At 49.4% G+C, this 21962-nt stretch overlaps 1 protein-coding gene across 2 annotated transcripts; it reads right to left on the bottom strand.

Annotated features, from left to right (window-relative positions):
* Positions 1-3361: 3361 nt before the first annotated feature.
* ACTG2 (actin gamma 2, smooth muscle) lies at positions 3362-21681 on the bottom strand. 2 transcript variants are annotated; one of them, XM_074939988.1, is made up of 9 exons: positions 21618-21681; positions 16113-16272; positions 10879-11007; positions 9295-9405; positions 8605-8689; positions 7468-7629; positions 6578-6769; positions 5280-5461; positions 3362-3612 (listed from the first exon to the last, which is right to left on the bottom strand). In XM_074939988.1, the coding sequence occupies exons 2-9, from the start codon at positions 16236-16238 to the stop codon at positions 3469-3471; spliced, it is 1131 nt and encodes a 376-aa protein (XP_074796089.1). In that variant the 5' UTR covers positions 16239-16272; positions 21618-21681; the 3' UTR covers positions 3362-3468. The 2 variants fall into 2 exon arrangements, with proteins under 2 accessions (XP_074796089.1, XP_074796090.1); XM_074939989.1 differs by having other exon boundaries at positions 3461-3637.
* Between the last annotated feature and the right edge of the window lie 281 nt (positions 21682-21962).

Consider the following 21962-nt stretch of genomic DNA (forward strand, 5'->3'; position numbering starts at 1 on the left):
GGATACAGAGGGACCTCAACAAGTTAGAGGATTGGGCCAAAAGAAATCTGATGAGGTTCAACAAGGACAAGTGGGCTCTGGGTGGGGCAAGGGATGAGAAGTTTGGGTGCAGGAGGGGGTTCAGGGCTGGGGCAGGGGGGTGTGCGCGGGCTCCGGGAGTTTGGGTGCAGGAGGGGACTCTGGGCTGTGGCACGGGGTTGGGGTGCAGGAGGAGGTTCTTGTTGCAGGGTCCCGGCGGCGGCTCTCACGAAGCAGCCACCAGGTCCATGCAGCCCCTAGGCCGGGGTGGGCAAATGTTTTGGCCTGAGGGCCACATCTGGGTAAGGAAATTGTATGGCAGGCTATGAATGCCCGGTGATGGAGGGGGACTTTGTGGGCTGTAGCATGGGGGAAGCTGTATAAGGGATGTTACTGAGGTGGGAGGAAGGGGGACTCATGGGGTGGGCTCTACAGGGGCAGGACCGGGGACTCCTAGGGATTCCACCAGCAGTGACACCAAGGCGGCCATACCAGGCACCGCGCTGGACCGAGGCACCCTAGCTGGGACGGGTGTGGCCCCTGGGCGGTTTTGAGGCTCTGGAGGGTGGGGCCATAGGAGACCAGGAGGGGATTGGGCGTGCTGCCACGTGGGCTGGGGGCTGCCACGTAGGGGCTGGGATTCCAATCCCAGAAACAGCACGGTGAAGTCGCACCTGCACCGGTTGGCTCTGCGTGCCAGAAGACGGTGCTCATCAAGGGAATTGTGAGTCGGGCTGGGGAGCGCCGGATGGGTGGAGCGGGGCAAGCCCCCGGCCCTGCTCCCCGGTGGGAGCTCGAGGGCCGGATAAAAACATCTGACGGACCGGAAGCAGCCTGTGGGCCATAGTTTGCCCATCCCTGCCCTAGGCGCATGGGCGGCCAGGGTGGCTCCCTGGCACCTAGGGGCCGCAAGGACTTGTCGGCTGCTTCCAGGAGCCGTGCGGAGCTAGGGCAGGCAGGAAGTCTGCCTTAGCCCCACGCCCCCGCTGTGCCGCCAACTGGACTTTTGACGGCCCAGTCGGCACAGCCGCCAGGGTCCCTTTTTGACCAGGCGTTCTGGTCGAAAACCGAAAACCTGGCAACCGGACCTGAAGAGCTTGTGCACTCTGTTTGGTCAGTGTAATGGAGCAGTTCCCATTTACACGTGCCCAAGAGCTGGCCTAGGAAGTTCAGACAGACCCTGCTTCAATGTTGCTCCCTAGAGCAGAGGTTCCCAGCTCTTCCTTTGGTTGGACCACCTCTAGGTTCCAGAGCTGATTGGAACATGGGGGTGGGGGGACAGAAGGTGTTTCAGTGGAAAATTTCAACAAAAAACATTTTTTGTTGAAATCTTCAGCTGAAAACTTTGATTTTTTTTTTTGACCAAAAAAAAAAAATCGCTGAAATCCAAAATGTTTTTAGCTGAAGATTTTCAGGTGTTTGGTTTTTCCGAAGAAAAATAAGGACCGCAGACACCTTCCACAAAAAGTTTTGTTTTGCCAAAAACTCAATTTCCCCATCAGAAAGTTCTGGGGGAAGATTTCCTACCAGCCCTGTTAGGCATCTCTTCCGTGCTCCGGGCTGTGGACCCTCGACATCAGAGCATGGCACATAGGTAGGGCTCTTCCTTTTCAGTTTTTATTTTATTTAATTTTCCCCAGGAATTTATCGGGGTTTATTACTACAACAAAACAGGTGAAAATGGGTGGAAAAAACTATTAATTTTTCTGGGTAAATATTGGGGTTTATTTTGGTGGACGAAAGGACGGGGGGGAAGTATTCAGTGGATGAATGCTTTGATGAATGGAATTTAATGTGGTTTGCTGCAGAACTAAACCAGAACTCAGAATACAAGGCCACCTCTGAATTTAAGAAAACAATCTCTCTCTAATCCCCAAATAAACCTTTTCATTTGAACAAACAGTTTACTGCTGTAGACTGAGCCTATAAATATTTACATTTAATAACTGGGCCACACCATTTGCCACGCATACAGTCAACTTCATCCTTTTCTCCTGGTTTTGTTTTTTAAAAACTTTCGAATCCTTCCTTGTGTTCCGAAACGCACTCTGATACAGATTTTCATTTTCTTCCCATTTTAGCGGGTCAGATCTTTAAACCGTTCCCTGCTAACAGCTTGAAATGTGTCTGGGGTGGGCGTCACGGTCGTCAGTACGTTCAGATGTGCAGGCACTTCAGGGCTTGCGTGCGTGCCTGTTTGTTTATTGTGTGTATCTTCTAGCCTCGCTTCCACAGGCAGCTTTGCATAGACACACACAGACGAGTGTATTCTCGTAATACATATGGCGCATGCATTGTGTGGTATTTTCCTAATAAAACAAGTTATTTTGTATATATTTGAATAATACAAAAGTAGGGTGAAAATTGGGGGGGGGGGGAGAATAATCCTTTTTGTAAAACCCGGGCTTGCACAGAGAACTCTCTTGCCTTCCTGTCCTTTTCTCGCCCTCCCCCATCACCTCCTTTTGTCCCTATTTTTTCTGCTCTGCAGGGGGGCAGGAACAATTTGTATAGTGGGGGTGCTAAGAGCCATTGAACCAAACTGTAAACAGTGTATAAAATGGAAACCACTTCAAGTCAGTGGGTGGGGCAGCACCCCCAGCTCCCCCAGTTCCAGCACCTGTGCTGCTCTGTATCACGAATATATTTTAAATTCCCTTTTATTTTCATTTCTTTCTTGTTCCCCTTCCCTGGGTCCCTCCGTCCCACCCCCCCAGTCCCATCCACTTTTCCTGGTGTCAAACCCTGCTCCCCTCCCCAATCTTCCCGCCATCCCCTTCCCTGGTAGCCCTCCTACATCCTCCTAAGGAAGTTTGTTTCACCTGCTGCTGCTAAGTTTGCTGAGGGAGGGAAAGTTAGGGGTACAATCACGCACTCAGTTTTCCCTCCTCCCACTTTCTTTGGCCCATGACGTCTCCCCCACTCCCAAATTGGGCTCTGTCCTCCTTCCTAGGTGGGCCTACCTCCCAGTTGAGGAATACTGCCCTAGAAGGACCCTTACGAATCCCCACCGCCACCCATGCAAACTTTGATATGGAAATTACACCCTCATCAGAAAGAGGCTGAATGGGAGACATGGGCCGATTCTGAAAGGAGTATTATCATGATAAACAGGTAATTCTTCAAAGGGCTGCACAAACAATGCTACAAGGCAATTGTGCGCAGCTGAACTGGGGCTCTGGCCTGCGCCAAGGATGCTAGATCCTGCAGCTGTTCGCTCATTCTTATTCTCCGATCGCAGCTTTAAAACCCCCCCACCCCCATCATACAAAGAAGATCACCCATTGAACTGCAGGCCCACAGCCTACCGGGGAAGGCAGGGAACAAAGCACCACATGCAGGGAAGGCGTGAAAAAAAGTTTTAATGCTTTTTAAAGGGTTAGAAATAATTGCAAAGGGAGAGAAGGAACCAGGAAGCACCCGAGGTCCTGAAGAATGGGTGCTCTGTTCTTAGAAGCACTTCCTGTGGACAATGGAAGGGCCAGCCTCGTCGTATTCTGGTTTGCTGATCCACATCTGCTGGAAGGTGGAGAGAGAGGCCAGGATGGAGCCTCCGATCCAGACGGAGTATTTACGTTCAGGGGGGGCGATGATCTGTCGAAACAATTGCAGACAGGATCTGGTGAAACAAGGTTGCGCACTTCCACAAGCCAGTTATGGTACGGACCCCTAGGCACACAAACTAAGAGCTGGTCTACTCTTAAAAATTAGATTGACCTAGCTACGTCGCTTGGGGCTGTGAAAAATTTCACACCCTGAGCACCATAGTTAGGTCGAACTAACCCACAGTGGAGACGCGGCTAGGTTGCTGGAAGAATTTTTCCGTCAATCTACCCACAGCCTCTCGGAGAGATGGATTAACTACAGTGACAGAAAAACCCCTTCCGTCGGTATGGGAAGCATCCACACTACCGCAGCACACCTACAACCGGAGTTGTAGTGTAGACATGGCCTTCGACAGACAGGTCTGACCCTGCAAAGTGCCGAGCGCCCTGCATTCCCTTTGAGCTGAATGCAAGGGGAGGGTCTGACCCAAAGGCCATTGAAATCAATGGGAGTCTTTCCAGTGACTCCACCTGGCTTTGGATTAGGCCCTAACAGCATGCTCCACCTCACAGGATTGGACCCATAAAAAGCAAACCAGTTTCGGTTACTGCACGTGCTGACTTGGAATCAGTGGTAGGGAATTACTTCTCCTTATAAGCTATAGGAGACATTTTTTAAAGTTCCTAAGGGATTTAGGAGCACAGGTTCTTTGGGACAGGGAGTTTTTGTCTGTATTTGTACTGCCCCTAGCAAAGTGGGTCCTGGTCCATAGAGTTGAAGGCCAGAAGGGACCACCAGGTCATCTAGTCTGACTTCTGTATATTACAGGCTACCAACACCACCCAGCACCCACACACCAAACCCAATAACCAAGATTAGGCCAAATGACTGGGGCTTCTAGGTGCTCTGGTAAGACCATTCATAAATAATAATAAATCCCATTCCAAGTCCCTTCTTTGCTTTATATTAAATCTTCTCCTGTAGTATTAACAAGCAGCTTTCTGGAGTTAGAAACTTTTCGGCCAAACTATGCACTGCATGGCTCTGCAGTACTGAGCACAGTGGAAAGTTTGTGTGAAAAAGAGTCGCAGAACAGTCCTACTTTGTTATTAAAAGATGACTTCTGCCTAGGTAGTGGAGGGTCATGCTCAGTTGTGTGAGTTAATGGAACAAAGGGGATCAAACTATGGATGTGAAATGCTGGTCATCCGGACGACCTTCTAAATGTGGGAAAACAAAGGCTCTACATGGATATTTTGATTTACTCTCACTGGGAAAAGTTTTACAGCCAAACGTTTTCTGAAGTAACTCTGCGTGATCAGGTTATAGATGGTGCATGTAGGGCAGGGGTTCTCAAACTTCATTGCACCGCGACCCCCTTCTGAGAACAAAAATTACTACACGACCCCAGAAGTGGGGACCGAAGCCTGAGCCTGCCCGAGCCCTACCGCCTTGGGCGGGGTCGGGGAGGGCGGGGGGACAAAGCCAAAGCACCACGGCCCCATGCAGGGAGCCTGTATCCTGAGCCCGACCATCCAGGGCTGAAACCCTCAGGCTTCGGCTTTGGCGCCAGGCAGCAGGGCCCAGCAAGTCTAATGCCAGCCCTGGCGACCCCATTAAAACTGAGTGGCAACCCACTTTGGGGTCCTGACCCTCAGTTTGAGAACCGCTGGTGTAGGGAGAGAAAAGCATAGCAGCCAAGAACTAAGACGTACTTTAATCTTCATTGTGCTGGGAGCCAAGGCTGTGATTTCCTTTTGCATCCTGTCCGCGATCCCAGGGTACATGGTGGTGCCCCCGGAAAGGACGTTGTTGGCATACAGATCCTTACGAATGTCGATGTCGCACTTCATGATGGAGTTGTAGGTGGTCTCGTGAATTCCAGCAGACTCCATGCCTGCGGGGAAGCAGCATATGATCAGTGTTGTATTACTACTCACCAGCACCTTTCCTCCTTCCAAGCCTGGTCCGTCTCCCTCTGGAGTCCGTGGGGGTTGCTCCATTGATTGCAATGCAGGTGCATCAGGACATCAGTGCATACATAACCTTCTTCCCTTATAACCTGAATCTTCATGTGCACCTCGCTAGTGGGGTGGTTGCTTCACACAGGCCTATGAATAGTTACTACCGTGATCAGTACTTTATATAAGTGACAGACTGCCCTAGGGTCAAGCAGCAAATCCAGCCCCTGTACTTAGATTGAGAACTCTTTAGGGACTGTTTTTTGGTTTGGCATTTGTACAGCACCTAGCACCTGGGCACCACAGCAGTACAAATAATATATATGCACTGTCTATTGTGGAGCCATGACTGCATCTTCTATCCCCAGGCTGAGAGGCTCTAATTAAATCCAAAGGCCAAGCTCTGCTCTCATGTACACCAGTGAAGCTTTCAGTGACAGCTGCCTTGAACCCACATAACCAAGCAGAGTCTGGCTCTCCTCCTTTTCTCCTATTCATGGCAATTAGAAGAGAAAACAAACCATGATCACCTGAGGAATTGCACCCTCTTAAATTTGCCTCAAGCATTAACAAGAGAGAGTCCCACTGTGGAAAATATGGAATGTAGAAGGGTGGGGGAAGATGTTACTAGTATATCCCCATCCCATCTGTCCCAGTATTTAAACAGACGGAAAAAATAAATAACCCAACCAACCACTAGGAGGGTGGTGAAGCACTGGAATGGGTTACCTAGGGAGATGGTGGAATCTCCTTCCTTAGAAGTTTTTAAGGTCAGGCTTGACAAAGCCCTGGCTGGGATGATTTAGTTGGTGTTGGTCCTGCTTTGAGCAGGGGGTTGGACTAGATGACCTCCTGAGGTCTCTTCCAACCCTGATATTCTATGATTCTATGAACCTACCCTCCCTTTCCCCCTCTCCTGCCATATCAGTTAATATATTTAGAAATGGGCTCTACCCAACCCATCAGATCCAAACAGCCTTACGCTCTGGAGCCAGATCTGAAAGTTGCAGAATCTTTACATGAAAAGGGGCTGGGATTGAATGGACCCTCACCAATGAAGGACGGTTGGAAGAGGGTTTCCGGGCAACGGAAACGCTCATTGCCGATGGTGATGACCTGACCGTCAGGCAGCTCGTAGCTCTTCTCTAGGGAGGAGGAAGAGGCAGCTGTGGCCATCTCGTTTTCGAAGTCCAGGGCCACATAGCACAGCTTCTCCTTGATGTCGCGCACGATTTCTCGTTCAGCTGTGGAAGGCAGGAGCAAGCACTGTTAGCTTCCCAGCTCAGACACAGTCTCTGTTCCACTGGGCCGAGGGCGGGGAGCACCAAACAGTGGTGGAGCAGAGCTGTCAGAACTACGGGGCCCATTTTCATTTAACCGTGAGAGTTGATTAACAAGGGAAACAAGCTACCCAGGGAAGTGGTGGATTCTCTGTCCCTTGGGGTCTGCAAATCAAGCCTAGATGCCTTTCTGGAAGATGCTTTAACCAAACACAAGTTACTGGGCTCAATACAGGGGTAACTGGAGACGACTGAATGGTCTGTGATATACAGAAGGTCAGACTAGATGATCCCTTCTGGCCTTAAACTTTATGAATTTAGTCTGGCCTGGTGTCATGAGATGTGACCTCTGCCAACAGAGAACTGTGTCGTCATTAAATATTGTCCCCCATCTATGACCTCCTTTTGCCCCCCCAATCACAAGCCTCACGTCACCCTCTAGCGCCTCATTAAATGCCACCCCTGTTGCCTCAAGCCGCCTCGTGATCAGAATCTTCCCCACTCCCTCTAGATACCGAGGGCACCTTCTCTCCACAGTGCTCCGAGGGATCCATTGGCTCAAAAAGCTGAGTTTACCCACTTGGCACTCATTAGCCTGTCTCCGCACCCCCAGGTCACTGTGCTGAACCCACAGAGACCAGACCAAAAGCTCCCCTTCGTACCAGTAGTGACGAAAGAGTAGCCTCTCTCCGTGAGGATCTTCATGAGGTAGTCCGTAAGATCGCGACCAGCCAGATCGAGACGCATGATCGCATGGGGCAGAGCGTATCCTTCATAGATGGGGACGTTGTGAGTGACACCATCCCCGGAGTCCAGAACGATACCTGGAGACAATGGAAAGAGCGGAGTTAAGAGAGGGTCTGTGGATCTGCTGGCCCTGCGTCTCTCTTACGTGCAGCGAGCAAAGAGAAACACGTGCATCAGTTATTAGCATAATAATTCCACTCCTCACAACAAGCTGAGCTCTTCGGGGAGGAAGTATGGTCCAGTGGTTGGGGCGCTAGCGTAGGACATGGGAAACCCACGTTCAAATCCCTGTTCCACCACAGCCTTCCTGTGTGACCTTGAACAAATCATTCTGTGCCTCAGTTCCCCATCTGTACCATGGGAATAACAGCACTGCCCTGCCTCACAGGGGCATATGAGTATAAATATGTTAAAGTGTGTGAGGCCCCGAGATCTCTACCTCTCTAAATAACTTAGATTGGCAAAGAGAGGGTCATTTGATTTAAAAAACTTTTGCCCCCAGCAGGGCTAAATCCTCTGCTCTGGTATGTAAAAGAGGGAGATGGTAGCAGGAAGTGAGAATAACTTTGTGATGCATGGATAGATATCCCTGGCAAGCGTGCCAGCCTGTACACCCTGGGGACGTGTTCAAATGGAAGGGTTTGCCTGCCTCTGCCCTCCCAGCTGGCTAGCACAGACCCTACCGTCACTAACAAGTTCCAGCCAGGGGCAGCTTAGGCCATAGTGTGCTCTTGCCGGGAGGAGCAGCAATGTATGCTGCACTGAGGCCCCCTGGCCTCCTATGAGAACGCTTACTCTGTGCCATCAGGAGATCCATTGTAGGGGACACAGCTGCCAGCATCCCTGCTCCATCCCAGAGTTGCTCCCCAAAAGAGCAGGATTTAGGCGGACCAATAGTTTGGGTGTCTACCCAGTAGTGGATTTAAACTGTCCTGAGAAAATGCAGCTCCCATTGAATTCGGGGAGAATTGTGGGTGCCCAGCACTTCTGCAAAATCAAGCCAACAGCACCTACGCGTCATTCATAGCAGAGGAGGGAAGAGAACTACTCACCAGTAGTACGGCCAGACGCATAGAGGGACAACACAGCTTGGATTGCAACGTACATGGCGGGGACGTTAAAGGTTTCAAACATGATCTGAAAAGAATACCCATTCAAATGTTAAGAAACACCTGGGGCAGTTGGGTCCCACAATGCACCCAAAAGCCCAGTGAACGTAGGTTGAGTTTTCGGTATCCAAACTCTTCAACCGCTATCTGGGCGGGGGCTCGGCTGGGTAAATAGAGAATTACATCATCCACTGCAACAGCAGAACCTCTGGGTTCCTGATCTTCTAGTTATGGATAGTCTCTGCGAGGTGTGGACAGGGGACATCACCCATAGCTAAGAGCAAGATCTAAGGGCATCCCATTCTACAGATGGACCAGCACCTCCCACAGCTCAGCTGTATTTCTCCAGACAACTTCCGAGAGGGGATCGAGTTGGCGTTTGCCATCTAACCAGTTGTGGACCATTTTTATCCACCAATGATATCAGCAAAGGCTGACATCAGGCAGCTAAAGCAAAGCTCTTCAACTATGTATCTAGCTTCTCAGATCCCAACACACTAAAGATGTTTCGGGGAGTCCAGAAGAGCAAGAGTCCCCCCCACCAGTATACAGTCTGGTTAGATTTCCCTCCGGATGGGACAGTGCCTACCATGAGACTAATGGAGGGAACGTTCCAGGAAGTTGATGTTTTACCTGGGTCATCTTCTCACGGTTCGCCTTGGGGTTCAGGGGCGCTTCTGTGAGAAGGGTGGGGTGTTCTTCCGGAGCCACTCGTAATTCATTGTAGAAAGAGTGGTGCCAGATCTAGGCCGGAGGAGACAAAACGACAACGGTAGCTCAGACTCCGTGCTGAAGGATCAGTTCTTCTAACTGGCTCCATGGAGGGAAAGGATATGGGCCTGTCTGCACTGGGGATTCGCACTAGTTTCAGCCATCAGTGCAGCAGCACCCGGGCAAACTCCTCGTGTACAATGGCTAAACTGAAACTTGCACTGGCACAGCTTACCCCAGCTTAAAGCAGATGTAAATGTGACTGGTGGCTTTGCCCTGTCCACACCAGGGGTTGGCAGCAGTGTAGCTATGCTGGTGACTGGAATCGGAGTAAAGCCACAGCATGGACTGGACTTCAGTCTAGAAACAGGCCTGAGCTGGAAAATCCAGACTCATCCACATTAACCCCTTCAGCCCAGAATTAAACTGCAGCTAGAATGCAGCCACAAGACAGCTGCATGGGAGTGAAGCAAAGAGTCAGATTTTGGGGCCCGGTCCTACCTCCATCCACCCACCCAGATCTGAGATTAAAACTGAGGGCTTGATTTATGATAAAAGGGAACTGAATTTGTACAGCTGGGCTAAAATACAAGCTGGGGTCTGCAGTGGGAAGGAGGGGAAGTGACCATCCATCAGGTGTGTAAGCCACATGGAATGAGAGGGATTGATTAGGATGGTTCAGGGGGGAATAGCTAAGAGAGATAAGAGGACGTTAAGCAAAGGGGAATACTGGCTGTACCTCAGGAAACACTTCCTGAGGCTGTAAAGTCATCTCCCCAATGAATGGGGCAGTAGACTGGACAAAGCCCTGAAAATTAGAGGGGTTTCTGTAGCTGCCATTGTTATAGCATCTGTGTAATACACCTGTTAAGTGTGCCATGTCCCCCTCTAATGGCTGGCCCCCATGGCGGATAACAGCCTATTACCGTCAGCAACTGATGGAGTCATTCCTTTAGCTCAAGCAGGAGAGGCCTGTGGTTTGGAGATAAAGGGTAAAGGATCCAACCCTTGCTGATGACCCATAGTGGAGGCTGTTATGTAAATGCTGTAGAAAACAGTCCTGCATTGGCCACAGCTGATGTACAATGTAAAGACTTCGGTGTTGGACCCAACAATAAAAAATTCACGCAACTGTCACCGCCACAGTCATTGGCCAACATGCTGGGAACCACCAGAGCCAAAAGCGTGAGCTGCTACACCTTGAGCCAAAGAGCCAGCCTCCCTAGCAGGGGCTGTTAAACTCATCCCCTGAGATCAGGCACAGACAGGGGACTTGCAACACCATCTCCAGCGAGTGACGCAAGCACATTTTGAACTTAGGAAAGGAAAATTAAAAGAATCCTTGACTGGCTCACTGGTTTTTCTATTTGACTCCCCAGAAGAGTGGGATTCTTAAAGGCAAATGGGTGCAAATGATCAAAACCATTTGAAAAATAACAGTGGAGAAAGTTTGGTGGGTTTTTTGGCCAATTGAGTCCAAAGGAGAATAAGAGCTCCCTGCCCTACCTTCTCCATGTCGTCCCAGTTGGTGATGATGCCATGTTCGATGGGATACTTGAGAGTAAGGATTCCTCTCTTGCTTTGAGCCTCGTCCCCTACGTAGCTGTCTTTCTGGCCCATACCCACCATCACACCCTAGAAAACAACAAGGGAGATGTTAACAGTCAAGCTCACCTCCATGGGGCAGAAGAAAACTGTCCAGTAGCTCAGATACGCACACTGATCCATACACCTATTTATCTTACCATCATTGGCGCAGAAATATTGGGCAAAACCTGAGGTTCTTGCTCAGTTTTCATTCAGTCCGACCTTAGGGCCAAACTAATGGGTTCTAATGAGACTATTCCCAGATGAACATGTTATTGAGCCACTATTTGCACCTGTGGAGTTTATTCCTGCTTGAAACTGGGGTGAGCTGTGCCAGTGCAAATTGCAGCATGGCCTGTCTACACTGATGTCACTGTACCAGTGGCTGAACTTGGGGTAAATTCACGGTGTAGGCAGGCCTCCCTCCGTGGAGCAGCAACAGTATCAGAATCAGGCCCTTAGAAATGGCTTAAGGCCAGATCCTGATCTCCGGTTAGTCCAGAATCCGTGGAGCTGCTTTGGAGTTACTCCAGATTCACAGCAGCACAGCCCAGCTGAGAATGAGACCCAATCAATAATCATTTTTATGGCCAAATTCATCAGTTACCTGCCACGGATTTACATCAGGGATACATTTGGCCCTTAGAACACCCCTCTTTTGCAGCAATCTTGTTGCTTTTACACATGGGAATGAAACAACATTAAAAACTTTCCATGGCGTTGGCAGAATGACACAGCGACAGCAAGGTGCAGCGGACTGAACACGGGGCTGGGCACTCGAAAGTCCTGAGTCCCAACTTCATCTCTAACACTGGACTCAGGCCTGCTCCCAATGGGGGTCAATTGGAGTTTTGCTGTTAAGCAAAGAACAGGGTCAGAGCTTACCACTGGTTATGGAGTCTTGGCATTGCCATTTAATCCATATGGGTCTGTCTACACTGCATTGTAAACTCAGATCTGCAGACTCGGGCTTGCGGACTCAGTGTTTCAAAGCCTGCTCTTGAGCGTCCACACTGTATCATAAACCTGGGTTTACAATTGCTGGACTTGGGTCTCACAGCTGTGCTAATGCGTCCGTACTGTGCCAGGCAGACCTTCTGTCTCAGGTCTGCAGCTTGAACTGCATCCACACTGCAAAGTGGCAGGGTTGGACCCAAGTCACAGTGGGACTCAGGCTCTGAACGCCCACCCCAGCAGAGTCCTAGGGCACAGATTCTGAACACCTGCTGACCTGAGCCAGTCGAAAGACTAAGGTGTCCAGCTCCAGTCTGGATCACCCTGATATTGGACATTGGACTATAACCCAATGTCTATAACTATAGGGGGGAGGGATAGCTTGGTGGTTTGAGCATTGGCCTGCTAAACCCAGGGTTGTGAGTTCAATCCTTGAGGGGGCCCATTTAGGGATCTGGGGCAAAAATTGGGGATTAGGCCTGCTTTGAGCAGGGGGTTGGACTAGATGACCTCCTGAGGTCCCTTCCAACCCTGATTTTCTATGAACCTATGGAACTAATTCAGAAAGAACTCTTTGCAACTCTAAAGCTCACCATCTCTACTATGAAACTGACCTAAGAATTTTATTCAAGCCTGTATGTATAATGATCTTTTTACCTATCCTCTCTCTTTTCTTTTTTAATAAATTTTAGTTTAGTTCATAAGAATTGGCTGTAAGCGTGTATTTGAGTAAGATCTGAAATATTCATTGACCTGGGGGGTAATGTGCCCGGTCCTTTGGGATTGGTCAAACTTTTTATATAATGAACAAGATTTTCAGTAATGCTCATCATATTTGACTTGGCTGTCTGGGTGGGAGCCCAAGGTTGGATTGTTTTAAGGGAACTGTATTTTTGGCTTCTGGGTAACCAGTAAGGTACTGTAGGAGCTGTCTGGTTGCTGGCTTGGTGAATCTAATTATTAGAATAACCACCAGTGTGGGGGATTGTCTGCCCCATTCTTTGCAGTTTGCCCTGATTGAGCAATCTCAGTGTGGCCCCCCCCGGGACCACAATCACCCGTGTGGACACAGGGCCATCCCTAGCTATTCTGGGGCCCTACACAGTGCCGCAGGCCTCCGCACGGAGATGGGGGGGGGGCTGGCTTGAGGGGCAGAGAGAAACCGCCCCCCAGCACTCACCGGTGGCGCGGCTGGGGCTGGGTCGCTGCACTTCCCACTGCCGGTGAGTGTAGGCCCTGCCCTGCTGCAGTCCTCAAGGGCGGAGGCTTGGGGAAGGCACGGAGTGGGGCTGGGGCGGAGCAGGGAGGGGCAAGAGGCAGGGCTGGGGCAGAGCCCCTGGGGAAGAGGCGGGGCAGGGGCTGGAGCAGCACGCAGCTGTGCTGGGCACCAGGAAATGTGGTGCCTCAAATTTCCTGGTGCCCTACGCAGCTGCGTGCTTTGCGTATGGGTAAGGACGGCCCTGTGTGGATGGAAGAGGGGCTTGGGTGTCAGAGCCTGGGCTTAGCGTGCAATGTGTCTCTCTCTCCTTTGCTCCCATCTGTAAAATGGGGATAATAATAGGTACCTGCTTCCCAGGGGCATTGTGAGGGTTGGTTAGTTAAATGCCTATGCAGCATTTTGAGGCCAGTGACAGCTAAGTAACAATAAGTAGATTAAACAATCAGAGGCAGCTGCTTTGACTCTGCAAACGTTGGGGGTAAAAGCCCTCTTCCCTCAGATCCCAGGGCAAGATGCAACGCCGGGCACCGGCAGCTCTATAGATACTCCCATCTCAGAGCTGTAAAACCCTGACCCAATCCGTGTGCCAAGCCCGCCAGCAGGAGCAGCAGGCTGACGGCGGCTGGCCCTCTGCCCAGCGCTTGGGCTGCAGCTTTCTGCGTCAGCTGCAGGCTGGCCAGTTTCGTATTGCTCAAGCAATGTTACAAAGACACGCTGAGGCTACCACTGCCACCGATTGGGTTACCAGGCCAACACAGCCCCCAGGATGTGACTCTGCCTGGAGAGCGTACCTTGCTCATCCTAGAAAACTGCCCTCCCGTTAAAAAGAAAGATCAGAAGGTCCCCCCTCAGTCCCACCCCCCATCTTTAAATTCACGGTAACTCCACTGACGCCCATGGCGTTGTGTCAGCAGCGGCTTTCGGAGGAGAACCTGGTCCACGATCTTCATTTCAGGCCACCGAGGATTCACCCAGTTTCACTACCACTGGGATGGTTTTCTCAGCTAGGACTAAAGCCTGCCCTGGAGGTGGTAAAGCAAAGTCCAGCGATCGGCTACACTGAATGCTTCAGAAAGACTGAACGCCCTGTATATCATGAGCGACAGACCCTGGAGCACTCTGACAACGGCAGTCTCAAGTCAGCTTCTGGCTCCAGACAGAGGAGATCATATACCCAGGGTCTGTCCAGACGTTCCTGTACTCCAATAACGCCGAGAAAGACAGTAGCAGGACACAGCCCAGGAATGTCATCTGAGCAGGGGGTGAACAGCAGGTTCTGTGGCCGCAGAATGGAGGCCTGCTTCTATAGTGCCAGGCAGGTGCACAGTACCTTGTTAACAAACAAGAACAGGCTGACTCCCTGCCTTAAAGATTTTATGATCTAAGCCAAGTCAAGAGCAGCAGGGGGAGATCACGAAGGAAGGATTGAGGGTGGGAAAGACTATGTGACCTGTGTTCAGTTGGAAGAGGCTGACATGCACATTTTGAGAGTTAGTTTTACCACATATAAAGTAATTTACAACTAAGATTCCTTAAAGGGCTTGCACTGGGCAGAGCCTTTCCTTCTGGATCCTCCTTGCTTTCATGAACACACGGGCCAAAGGCTCACAGTCCTTGCTCTTCCCCCCAAAATCAGCTCTCGCATGCAACCCCAGCACTCCTACCCCTTTTACATTCTGGGTCTGGACGCTGAGTTATTATCAACCCCAGTGGGATCAGATGACCAATGTACTAACCCTAACCGCACCCCAGGTCCCTTCCCTGCTCCTCAACTGCATCCTCTGGAATATCCAATCCTCCTGAAGCATTTAGAAGCATATAGGACAGGAGACATTTCCATCTTAGTTAAGCTCTGGAACAGGTTCCCTAGGGAGGTTGTGGAATCCCCGTCAGTGAAGGTTTTTAAGAACAGGTTGGACAAACACCTGCCAGGGATGGTCTAGGTTGACTTCATCCTGTCTCAGCGGGAGGAGCTAGACTAGCTGAATAAATTTGGGTTTAAGAGTGCTTTACAAACATTCATTAAGCCTCACAACACTCCTTAGGAGGCAGGGCAGCACCAGCCCCATTTTAGAGAGGGGTAAATTGAGGCATGGAGCAGTTACAGACATTTTCAGAAGCATCCCACTCATTTTGGAGGCCCAACTCAAGGCCCTTTAAGCCTGATTTTTTCCAAAGTGCTGACCACCCGCCACTCCAGCTGAAGCCAATGGGAGCTGCAGGTGCTCAGCTCCTCTTCAGATCACCCCCGGGACGTCTCAGATTCAGTCCTCAAGAACTGGGGCACGCAAACATCAGCCATCGCTTATGAAAAATGTTGGCTTCAGCCTCTTGCCCAAAGTCTGCCACAATGCTGGGAACCCCGGGGTCCTGACTCCTCTTAGTCGTATTGCCATCGGAGTCTTAGTCACAAACCCACCCCCGTTGTGCTAATTGCTGTACAAACACGGAATCAAAAGACAATCCCTGCCCCAATGGGCTTATCAACCTTTACATTAAGATTCCATTTATATAGGTTTAATACATGACTCCGAGATGTTACAACCACGTTTTAGGCATGAGCTAGCGATGGTTATCAGCACATCAGCAGAACGTGTTATAGATGGCTATAAGCAACCCACTGACCACTTGGACTCTATAAAAAAATTCATCAGCCACTTATCAAAACACCTATTAATCCTGTGTCAAGCCTTGACACATGGAACTGTAATATAAAAGTTGGCCAACAATTCATCAGATTTTAGGGCCCGATTAGGATGGATTGGCTGGGTCACCAACCAGGCTGGTATTGTCCAAGTCCAACATGTGATGAACATGAAAGAGCGTCTCAACTCAGTCCACCCCGGCCCCGATTATGCAAGTATTTTCCACACAGCATTCCCCTGGATTGAATGGGACTTCCCCATGCCTCTTGGCTCAGGCCGACAGTATTGTCTTATGCGGGGGAGGGGGTCGACTGCCATTGAGGTACTGCACAAACCTGGTGACGAGGGCGACCCACTATGGATGGGAAGACAGCGCGTGGGGCGTCATCGCCGGCAAAGCCAGCCTTGCACAGCCCGGAGCCATTGTCGCAGACCAAGGCAGTGGTCTCCTCTTCACACATGGCGGAGGTGAGAGATGCTGGAATTCAGAAGCACCTGGAAGAGGCAGAGATGAAGGGGAACGTTAAAAATTACATGCGGCTCTGAATGGCTAGTCAAGGATTGGACCGAACACTGCGCTCAGCTCCACCCATCTGACCGCAGAGGAGTCAACAGAGTGCTACGGGGAGAGCGGAATCGAACCCCACATTTTCAAGGAGTTCAACTGAGAAAGCAAGTTCACAAAAGCTACATAAGCATGCACTGGAGCCTCAGCTGGTGTGAATCCATGTAGCTCTGCTGAGATCAATGGAGTTACAGAAATTTTCCTCCGCTACGGTTCTGGCCTACTGAATGCAAAGATCCTACGGACTATATATTTGGTCACATACAGAGGCAGGTGAGATTGAGATGGAGATAAGAGATTCAGATCACTGGGTCTATATTCACTCAGACAGCTTGATCTGTGTCGGTCACTGCAGGGCCCCCTTGGCGTGTAAAACAAAAGATTATTCATCAATCAGAAAATTCAGTCACGAAAAGGCTACACCAGTGGTTAGAACCATCTGGCAAAGGCTCAGCCAAATGAAATGAGCCTTACGCCTCGCCCCAAAAGCTGCAGCAGGTACATTTTAAAGCCAGAAGGGACCATTACGACCCACCTAGCCTGGCCTTCTGCAGAACACAGGCCAGAGAGCCTCACCCAGGGCGTCCTTCATTGAGCCCCTAACTCCGGTTTGGCCTAGAGCCGATCTCGTAGAAAGAGACCCAGTCTTGACTTAAAGAATCCAGCTGATGGAGAATTCACCCCGCCCAGTGATTAATTACCCTCATATTTAACATTCTTAACCTTATTTCTACTCTGGATCTGATGACCAACCAGAGAAGGAGCGTTCTACAGCCTTCCATTGCAGTCACCCTGCCTCCTGCTCTCAGCAGCTCATGCCTAAGAGCTGTTAGGAGAAGAACCTCAGTTAGACTCAGCTGCTGAGATGCGGTATGGGGAGAGAGGCCTCCTCTAAAGTTGCCAGCTCCAAAACCTTGCAGCCAATGCCTTGGGTCGCACTTGGAAGCAGAGAGGATGCCTGGGCCTTGCCCAGAGCACAGATCTCACAGGCCTGCACTAAACAGGCACCCCCCAAAAGTCACCTTTTAGGGGCAGCTTTGGAAGCCAAGTCAAGAGACCTAGGTTTGAGTCCTTCCTGCAGAGGCTGGGAGCGAATCACAGAAACTAGAAATGGAGGAGACACGGCGAACTGGGGCACTGTGTGCATGTTGTTAAAGGTGGTCTAACAGGTCCTTTTTGGAGACTAGCCTCAATTCTTCTCTCAGCTGCAGCAGCAAAGTCCCATTGAAGGGATTTCAATGGGGTTGCATTGGAGGGAGAGTCAGATTCAGCCCGCTCCCTTTAAGGAAGTTCCTTTTGAGAATCTCCCTACGCTGATAGGGCCTGCACTACAGAAGTCAGTGGGAGTTTTGCCACTGACTTACGTGAGCATAGGTTGAGGCTCTTCAAGAGGTGTGGTCCATGACATAACAGATGGACCAAGCTCAATGAGGAGGTGCAAACTCTGCGGCTGACGGCAGCTATGTAGTGAATGGAACGTCAAGGGGGTCCGGCTCTCACAGTTGAAAGCTTGAATGAGAGAACGTCCTTGGTCTGACAGACAAGGCTCACATGAAGGCCGGGAATCAGAGAGATGTTAGAAATGAACCTGCTAAAGGGGGAGTTTTAACATCATGTACCTATTTGACAATAGGAAAAAACAAATCAATGGTTCAGAGAGGGATAAGCCACCGTGGAGCTGGATATAGGTTTTAAACATCCGCCCAGCTTCGGTGGAGCTTCCTTTGATACAAGACCAGGCATAACTATAAAAAGTCTCCAAGTCTAACTGGCTTTTTACTACAGCCCATTGGTAAAAGTTAACACAGACATAACAACATCACTATTGGCATCAATATAACCAGAGATGGGCCAAAGGCCCTGTCTGTCCATCATTCAGTGCATGGCCCAGTGGTTTGTATTTTGTTTTAAACTGCATTGCATGCCCGTTAGTTTGTACAACTGACACCTGGCCAGATCTGCAGTACTGCACACATGGAAGAGAAAAGTCTCCAACCACAAAGTGCAGGGAGACTCTGGGCTCGTGCTATGAACCTGATAACTCAGTTTAAGTCAGAGGAGTTGCTCTGAAGTTACACAGCAGAATCTGGCCCCTTGTATATAAATAACAAAGCAAGCCATACAACGGCTCATTGTCTTTTAACGAGTTAGTTTCCTCATTTGCCCTGTACTTGATAATGCTGACCCCTTGATGGACAGCCAAAGTGGGGAGATTGGAGATGCCTGGTTTAAATGTACTGCTGTTATGGCCAGGAACCTGTTAGGAGAAAGCAGCTGCACATTAGAAATACAGGGCTTGAGTCTTCTCTCAAAGCACCCACTTCAGTGCAGTTACCTGTGATGGATGCCAGAGCTCACATCCCAGAGGGATGTAATGGGGGATTCCTGACCAGCTGATAGCATTGCAGAGAAGCCCACCAGGGAAGAGACTGGGGAAGGAGATGACTTGCAGCATTTCTGGGGAGCCTGGGGGAAATCGTGCTAATGTACATTTCACTGCTTCCCTCAGACCCTTTTAAAATCCCTGGGCCAGATCCTCAGCTCCAATGGAGCAATGTCCATTTACATCAGCTGAGGATTTGCCCACCCACGACTGCTGGAAAACAGTCATTCCAGGAATTACTCAGACCCAGTGGCAGGCTAATTATCCCTCCTGTTTAAGCTTTTGGAGAGTATTTTATAAAAACTGTATAAAGTCCTCTAGCCTGTGGCATGCAGGAGGCCAGTCTAGATGAACTAATGGTTCCTCCTGGCCGTAGAATCTATGAATCAAACCAGACTGAATTCCAGCCAAAGTCCTAGCTCTTTTACTGTCAAAGCTACTGATCCAAACGGCTCGTCCTTCCCTAAAGCAGAAGGCTAATCCATCATCCAGATTCCCACAATGCATTAATTTAGTGTATCTAATTTGGGGGCCTGCTTGGTTTTAAAAGAAAAGTGAATAGCAATAACAATGCCATGCTGAGTCTTATCTAGCATTTTTCATCCATCCATCCCAAAGCAATTTACAAAGAAGGTCAGTATCATTTCACAGATGGGGAAACAGAGGCAATCCTGAGTCCCAAACCAGTGCTCCATTCATGAGGCCACACTGCCTCCCCGGTAGTCCTTATTCATAGCCAAGGGTGGCAAAGCGAATAAGCTCTCCAGGGCAGGGGCTGCATCTTTCTCCTAGTGTGAGCAATACCTGGTGGATGCTACAGGACTAGAAGAAATAATCAGTCTTGCAGTCCTTACTCATGCAAATCTCCCACTAAAGTCAGTGAGAGTTTGCTTTGAGCGTGATCCCTGATGGAAGAGACCTGCCCATGAAATTAGCATAATATTTGACACCCCACCATCCAATGGAAAATCTACTGTAAAAAAAGAAGCATGAGGAAGTTAACATGATTGGTCAAAATTAATGCATGCGAGCTCAGATTCTGATCTACCTGTGCCAGTCACAGAGGAGTTGCTCCTGAGTCATGCTAACATAAGTGTAATCAGAATTAGGCCCCCCAGGTCCAGTCAATGCGATGTATACACTTCAGTGCAACTGGTAGCGTATGATATGCCTCTGTAGACATTTATGCATGTTGTGTGGTCTGGAATCACACTACATGTGTGAAATATTTCTGTAGTCAGTAAGATTCTCTTCAATTCCACCGCCTTCGATAGGAAGGATGCTAGATTTATGATGATGGAATTGAGATCAGAATCTGGTCCAATCCGACTTCAAATGGCTGTAAATCAGGGCAGAATCTGACCCTTTGTCTTTAGTTTAACCGTACATCTCTCTAGAAAAGCCCCTTGGGATAAAAGCAGAAATAAAAACATTGGCAATTCTGCTGCGGGGGGAAAAGGGGAGAGAAATATTTCTCCTTTAAACCTCACATTGGCTCTTAATTCCTCAGCTTCCTGGCAGCATCAGTGGGGTAAACATGACACCCCCCCCCCGCTTAACTGCAGCAGTAACATTGATCTATTCCTCCAGCACACTGGAAGACAGAGGGCTAGATGCTGATTTCATTTACACAGGTGCCAGTCTAGAGTAAGCCTAATAGCTTCTGTGGAAACCAGCATCAGACTCTAGCTTTCATTCCTGAGGTTAACTTCTCCACTTTGAACACACTTCTCCCTATAAACTATGGTTTCTCCCTGGAGGATATTGCAATTCCCCTTCAAGACAAATTCCCTGTTATAAGAGACTGCAGAGGCATGAAAGCAGGTATCAGCTCTCTGAGAAACACGGTCAGTTTTCCTTTTATCCAGTTTGCAACAGTCCCTGATGTCCATCATTCTTTATCAGTATGAATCAGAGTCTGAGACAAACCACACTGGGGCTCCAGTAAACACAAACATGAGCCTACATCACAGGCTTTCCCAAAAATGGAAATAGTTTTCCCAACTCCTGGTTTGCAGAAGGCCACTCCCAACATTTTGCTTCCTGTCTGGAGACAACGTGGAGGAGCTCCTACAATGAGATGCAGCCCAGAGGAGGGGGAGACAAAGCTGTCAGCATTTACCACTGAGCCCTGTCAATTTCAGTTCCCACTGAAGACAACAGAGCATTATTAAGAACAAGTGGCCAATAAGAAACAGGTGAAACTGATCAACTCAAATGATCTGTTGTATGGATAAGATTAATAACCTTCCTTCCCCACAACTGAGAGCCCCGTTCTTCAGCCCCACCCACCAAGTTCTGGTTTTCCTGTGTCACACAAGTCTGTCTCATCAAGGGGGCTCAGCACCTTGCAGGATGGGGCTCTGCAGCCTGTCTTTTCATATTTGTAAGTGCCATGCACACAGGCTGTAAACAATGCACCATAACAGCAGCCCACTTTGCTGCTGTGTTAACTTTCCTACTGGAAAACCCGAACTGTAACAACATGAGCGTGCAAATCACAGCAGCCCAAAACGTAGATGCAGCCTGGCTTCTCCAGGCATTCTAGGAAAATTGCAGCAGTCAAAGTCTTTCCTGCTTGAAAGCTGCAGAGACTAAAAGATTATGCTGCATCCCAGAGTTTCTCTCTGTCTGTCTTTACATGATGCATATTTAAAAGGATCAAAGAAAGAGACCATGCAGAGGCTTCCCCTTTTGCTGCTACAGCCTCCTCGCCAGTCCCCCCAAAAGGCACACGCTGGGAACAATTTGCAGGTGCAGTCACAGCCCGTGACTTAAACGATTAAAACAACAATATTCTTGTAGGATTCCCATCTCGCCCCTAGATGGACCTTCTGAACCTTAGCAAGGCTTGTGATAGCAAAGAGAGAATAGATCTTTTGCAGTACTCACCAAGTACACAAGAGTTCCTTTCCTCTGGGACTGCGTTCTGATGTGCCTTTGGTATAAATACCAGTCAGACTATGAAACCTCAGAGGCGGATCCTCCTTAAACAGAGCCCCTAAAAAGGCTAACTGATGGTGTGTTAGCCATATGGCCATATAAGGTGTTTTATTTCATTATACTGACCTCGGACTCATGGTAGAACCAAGCACAGTTAATTATTATAAGAAAAATGTATGCAAGAGTATTTGGGAGGCAACACCCCCTTAGTGAATCTGTTCCTTTTATGCTACACTTTGATAAACAAGTTCGACACAAGTCCTTATAAGCTACATTCAAAAAGGAAGTGGAGTC

This window comes from Natator depressus, chromosome 26, assembly GCF_965152275.1.
Source record: "Natator depressus isolate rNatDep1 chromosome 26, rNatDep2.hap1, whole genome shotgun sequence".
NCBI lineage: Eukaryota > Metazoa > Chordata > Testudines > Cheloniidae > Natator > Natator depressus.